Raw genomic sequence first — 6,632 nt, 5'->3', positions numbered from 1 at the left:
GGGATTTGGTAAGATAATTAGTAACCAGTAATCCCGCGTTAGCAGTCATGAGCTGGCACTCCACCTTCACCTCTGTGCTACTAGTCCTTCACCCCCTGGCCTGGCAGCTACCCCTCACCCCTCGCACTCATACTTCCCCTTCTTGGCACTCACCCTTCCCCTCCCTGGCACTCACCCTTGACCCTCCTGACTCTTACGTCTCTTCTCCCTGGAACTCACTCCTCACCTCTCTGGCACTCATCCTTCACCCCCATGGCCTGACAGTCACCCTTGTCTCTCCTGGCATTCACTCCTCACCTCCCTGACACTCACCCTTGACCCTCCTGGCACTAGCCCGGTTTCCCCCAAGAACAAAAAATAACAAGCATTGGCATAGCCAATAGGTCTCGCCTTTGGGACCTAATAAGTGTTTACACATATCCTTGGTGCAACAGTTGATGTTGTTGCACCAAGGATATTGTGCTGCATAACTAAATACTTAGAAGGTTCCAAAAGCGAGACCTATTGGCAATTCCAATGCTTGTCTTCAGTTGTCACACGGTATGTTTTATTTAGTCCTTAAGCACTATTTTCTTAAATGCGTTTCTCCTATTGCAGTCATGACATACTTTCCTGCAACTTTCAGCGCCCCATGCGTACTTTCACTTTCCAAGTAGCCCCTCCTGTTCCAAGGAGCCTGTGACGGCCGAGGTCTCGCATTTTCAAGAGTTTGAGCTATTAGCATTGTAAATGACAATGCCTTTTATTTATGCGTTAATTATCTAAACAGATAAATAAAAGGCATTGCCATTTACAATGCCAATAGCTTAAAGTCTCACAAATGCGTGACCCTTTGCATTGCAAACGCGTGGTCCCTTTGTGACAGTTTTCTCTCTAATCTCTTCCTCCTCTTTCAGATAGATTTGTGTGTTTTTCTATTACGTGCCCTCTGAAAATATTTAACCTTGACCAATGAAATGGACCTCAACACGGTACTCTCAGGAAACAGACCTTTGCTTATCTGGTATGATCAAATGGGCCAGCCTCCCTGGGTGTAAAAAGGGGTGGGTGTTAAAAAAAACGCCGCTTCCTTCAGTTAAAAGGAAGGGATTCCGCCCGTGTGACCCAGGACCTCAGAGCTGCCCTCGTGGACATGGCTTACTACAAAATCCACGTGCTGACAGGGACGGCCCTCCATGCCGGCACCTTGGACTCCATCTCCATCACCCTGGTGGGGTCACGGGGCGAGGGTGGAAAGCGGAAACTTGATCATTTCGGCTGTGATTTCCGTCCAGGAGCTGTAAGTAGAGGCGCAGACTGACAGCTTTTGGCGCGCGTGCAAGACGGGCATTGGCACGATGCCCTTCGCCCGAGGTGACGACCCTTAGGTGTTGTCCGTTAGTTTATTTGCTGTCTCTTACCAGGCACCTTTCACTTTCACTTTCCCTTGCCCTGTTTTCCTTCACTCACATCCACACTCTCCTATGTGCCTCGGTTCCTTGCCCCGATCTTTTCCCGCAGCTCTGATTTATTTCTCTCCTGTCCAGTTTCTACTCTGTTTCTTGGCCTGCGTTCTCTATCCTGCTTTCACTGCTTTTTTTCTCCTAATACAACTCAATCCTCTCTACAAGCTTATTTTTTCTCCTCTCCAATTCTTGTTGAACGAACTGCTTTTTCTCCTCTACTGTTCCTGTTCAATCTCTATCTCCTGAACAATTCATGCTCTTCTTTTTCTCAACCTTAGCCCTTCTCTTTCATCGCCATTTTAACTTGCTGTATTTTCTAGTGCCCAGGGCCGGATATAGCGCTGGTGGCGCCTAGTGTGCCAATCTTTTTGGTTCCCTAGACCCCTCCCCGATCTTGCATTCCCTCACTACCACCCCAGCAAAAGTGCCCTACATTTCTCCATAGCCTCCTCTCAAATACTTTTCCTTATAAAGCGTTGGTAAAAGCTTGCTTTACTATTCCACTCAGCTATCCACATAAACTAATGATTTGTCTTTGCAGCAGGCATATTACCCTCTATTACGGCGACTCAAAACTGCCACTAGACAAAAATCCTATCTCTCCCTCTCTAGCAGAAACATTAATCACGAGAGTTATCGTGACATTTGTATTGCTTCCTGAAAGCTGGACAAACAAGGAACTCTGCAGCAGATGCTCTGAAATCGTAGGTTATTGCTAAACACAGTCCCCCGCCCTCACACCAATCCCTGTGAGGTCAGTGTACCCTTCCAGGTCAGCGCCCAATGTTGGCTGCACCAGTCACACTGTCCTAGGGTGACCAGATCTTGAGAACCCAAAACCGGGACATTTTGCAAAAATAGAGGGACTACAATTTTATGTCAACAGAGCGGTGCAGAATGACAGCTGTTATCAACATAGAAACACTAAGAAATTAAATAAAATGAAATTTCTAAAACCAGTATCCTACCTGTTAATTAAATCGCTTACTTATAACAGCTGCTCCATTCGCACTGCTTTAGAACACCTAAAAAGTGCCTCTCAGTGGTTCCAGTGGACCCCCTCTAAAAACCGGGACATGAGCCAATATTGCCAAAATCTGTTGGGACAGCTAGTGGAAAGCTGGAAGGTCACCCTACACTGCCATAAAGCCAGCCCTGTACGTGCCACAACCTAAACTCCTTTTTCCTTCTCTTCTCATCAGTTACTGATTTCTGCACTTTCTTTCAAATTCTACTCTCTTGCTTTCTCTTTTCAGCAGTTCCTCATCCCAAAGTATTCCTTTCCACTCTGCAGTTGTTGCACCCCCGTGTCTACCTGTTCCACGTCTATGCTCCAACAGGGCACAAGTCAGGTGTACACGTGGGTGGATGTCATCTATCCCCTTAAACACCCGACTTGCGCCATATTTCCACAGGCTGGATGACATCCTTCTTGCCAAGAACTTGGGCCCCAGTGAAATAGGCTGAACTTGTGTAATTTTCCGACACTGCAGCCCAATCAGCAGCACCTGCACATTGTCTGCTTTCGTTTCAGAGGAGCAATGTGCAAACAGCGTAACTTTTGCATTTTAGATTCCGGCTAGCCGGGCCCAAAACAAAGGCCGGAGTTAAGCGTCCTTCAGCCCTCCTTTTGTTCCCGTATGATTATGGCTAGGAGGTATCTGAGCCTCAACATAGATGTCAAAGCAATGGAGAAGAAAAAAAGGTGCACAGCTTATCACCTCCTCTCATCACAGGTACTTAAGAGAAACTATGATTTGAAAGACACGTTTTTGGCTTTCTCCAACATATAAGAGATACTCATGCGCTGTAAGAATGTCAGATGTATAAATAATTTTTGTATTTCTTTTACGGCGATATTCATTGCGTCATGCGGTGTGAGAGCGCTCTACATGTTGCGCACACATTAGACATTGATAATAAATCATGCAAGTGCCTAAATCAATGAACAGGACATGTTACAAAAGTGAATAAGGTTATAAGGTTTAGGAGTCACATATCATCCTTCAAAGCACCTTGCTATGGGCCATATGTATCAAACAAATTCGCATTCACAAACGCCGAAATTCGGCGAATTTCGGCGTTTGTGAATGCGAATTTGCAAAATGGTATGTATTAAGGAAAATCTGGTGCAAAACAAGGAATCACAAAATTTGCGATTCCTTATTTTGCAATTGCATTTAAAGAATCGCAAAGTTTGCGATTCCTTAAATGCAATGTATGAAGAAAAAAAATGCAAATTGTCCTTAAGGAATCGCAAATAACCACCAACTTTAAGTTGGTGGTAATTTGCGAATTCCTTGAAAAATGCAATTTTTTGCATTTTTCAAAGTGCCATGTGACGCACATACATGCCCTTAGAAATGAATGAAATGAAAGAAAATGGGATTTCTATAGCGCATGGCTGCCCGGAGGCGTCCCAGCGCTGGGATTGCATTAACAACTGAGGGGAGAAACAGAGGAGTAAAAGGAAGGGTTATTGCGGGAAAAGGTGGGTTTTAAGTAGCTTCCGGAATTTCATATGGTTAGGTTCGGCACGTAGCTGGGTTGGCAAGGCGTTCCATAGGGTTGCAGCTGTTACCGAAAAGCGACGCCCTCCAGTGCGGGCTTTTTTGACTCTATGGACAGTAGCCAGGTTACCTTGGGAGGAACGTAGGGACCTGTTGGGTTTGTATGGGAACAGCATGGCCTTAAGCATCGGAGGCCCTTGATTTTGCATAGCTCTGTGGGTGGTACATAAGGCCTTGAATTTGACCCTTTCACGGATCGGCAGCCAGTGGAGTGCCTTTAGGGCAGGTTTGGCTGATGCTCTGCGGGGGGTACCAGTCAGAATCCTTGCAGCGGCATTTTGTGTTCTCTGAAGAACATTGATAGTGGATTCTGGGGCCGCTAAAAAGAGAGTGTTGCTGTAGTCTAATCTTGATAAGATTAGACCTTGAATAAGCACTTTTTGTGATTGTGCGGGGAGTAATGGAAGAATCTTCCTAGTTGAACGGAGTAAGCCCACACAGGTACCAGCTGTTTTTTTTGCCTGCGTTTTCAAAGAAAGGTCTTGTTCCAGCCAGAAGCCAAGACTTTTAAGTTCAGTCTTGGGCTGTGGGAGGGGTCCTAAGCATGATGGCCACATGGCGGTGGGGAGAGATGACATTTGGTGTCACAGCAGCATGAGCTCGGTTTTAGAGCCATTTAGTTTAAGGTTTGAGTTAGACATCCAGTTATGGATTCCTTCAAGACAGTCATGGAGGTTTTTGAGTTTGTTACCTTCTAAGGAGAATGATACAACCATTTGGGTGTCATCAGCGTATGTGACGGCTTTTATCCCGAAGGGAGTAACCACATCCTCCAGGGGGGCCATGTATGTGTTAAAAAGTGTAGGGCTCAATGAAGAGCCCTGGGGAACCCCACACTGGAGGGGGAAAAAGTCCGATCGCATATTCCCTTCACAGACCTGAAAGGTTCTGTCCTTAAGGAAGGAAGAAAGCCAACAAAGTGCCGTGTCCCTCACTCCTAGGCCAAGTAGTCGCTGGATCAGGATCTTATGGTCCACCGTATCAAATGCAGTGCTTAGATCCAGGAGGATTAGTAAAACCGATCCTCCTGAATCCAAGATGCATCTGGCTTCCTCGACCACTTTCAGAAGAGCGGTCTCGGTCCCCTGACCAGGACGAAAACCTGTTTGCGAGGGGAGAAGGAGATTGTTGGATTCAAGGAAAGCCGACAATTGCTGGTTGACCACCTTCTCTGCAATCTTACTTATGCCTGGTAAGAGAGAGATTGGGCGAAGGTTGGAAAGATCTGAAGGATCGTGGCCTGTTTTTTTCTGTAAAGCTTTAACTATTGCGTGTTTCCAATTAGGAGGGACCACTCCTTGGCTGAGAGAAGCATTAATAAGGTTGGTGGCTAGATGTGAGATGGTAGGTCCGACTTGTTTGAGGATACGGATTGGGGGCTGGGTCATTAGGGGAGCCACTTTTCATGTCTGAAAGAGCTTTCAGAAAGTCTTCATTGGACAGCTGGTTGAAACTATCCAGAGTCGGGCCAGTTGTGGGCGGTAACAAGGCGGCAGGGAGGTTATTATCAGCTTTATGTTGGATGGTTTGTAAGATGTTAGCAATTTTATTTTGAAAGAAAGATGCTACTTGGTTGCATCTAGCGACTGTGGGTTGCTGGGTTAAAGGGGGATTGGGAATTTTAAGTAGCTCTTTGACTATTTTGTAAGTCTCTCGAGACGAGTTAGATGCAGCTTTAATTTTTTCTTCAAAGAAGGAACCCTGGGCTGATTTTCGGGCTGATTTATAGGTCCTCATTGCTTTTTTGTATTCTTCCTTGATGAGGGGGTCCCATTTTTTCCTCCATTTCCGCTCTTGGATTTTACAAATTTTTCTAAGGTTCCTTAGTTCTTGTGAGTACCATGGGGATTTGAAGGTCTTACTTTTTTCTTTAGATTTTTCTTGGGAGCGACTGCATCCAGAGTGAAGGTGAGCCATCTAGTGAAGTTTTCATCTGCTTTTACAGGGTCAGGGTCTGCGGGAGGGGCAGAAATTGTTAATTCCTGGGTCCAGCGCTCAAATGAGAGTCTGGACCATATTCTATCCTGTTCTCTGGAGATCGGGGTTTGGAGAGTGTTTAAAATAGTTTGCCAAGTAAATGGGATGAGGGAGTGATCAGACCATGGAAGGGGGAGTGAGGGTAGGATTTCTATTTTAGAGAGGTTGGCGAAGATAGGGTCTAAAAGGTGACCCTTGGTATGTGTTGCCTCTGAGTTTAGTAGGTGAAGGTCAAGTGCCTTTAATTCTGAAATGAGATCCCCTGCTATTTTGTCTGTGCAGTCCTCGAAATGGAGATTTAAATCTCCAAGCAAGATAAAATTGGAAGTCGAGGTACAGGAGGAGAATGTGGATTCTAGCAATGAACCGACAAAATTTCCTAGACTGCCGGGTGGTCGGTATATGAGAGTACCCGAAAGGGATTTATTAGGGGTTATTTGGAGGGAAAAGTGGACACTTTCGCAGTCTTCGATTCCACCCTCTTGTAGCCTGCATACGAAGGTGTTTCTGTATACAATCGCTAGACCACCTCCTTTTCCCTTCCTTCTGTTCTGGTGCTGTATAAGGTAGCCGTGGGGTAGCATATTGACAATATCAGCCTCGGAATGAGACGTCAACCAAGTTTCCGTGAGGAAAAGTA

General features: G+C 45.7%; 1 protein-coding gene across 1 annotated transcript in view; it reads left to right on the top strand.

The window, feature by feature from the left end:
• The first annotated feature begins 1,132 nt into the window (after positions 1-1,132).
• The window catches only part of LOC144799722 (hydroperoxide isomerase ALOXE3-like), a 446,013-nt gene continuing 440,513 nt past the window's right edge, over positions 1,133-6,632 (top strand). The window contains exon 1 of the mRNA XM_078671234.1: positions 1,133-1,279. Coding sequence (XP_078527360.1) covers positions 1,133-1,279 — 147 coding nt within the window. The remainder of the gene's footprint in view (positions 1,280-6,632) is intronic.

This window comes from Lissotriton helveticus, chromosome 12 (genome assembly GCF_964261635.1).
Source record: "Lissotriton helveticus chromosome 12, aLisHel1.1, whole genome shotgun sequence".
Lineage (NCBI taxonomy): Eukaryota > Metazoa > Chordata > Amphibia > Caudata > Salamandridae > Lissotriton > Lissotriton helveticus.
This window is presented reverse-complemented; position numbering and strand designations above follow the sequence as displayed.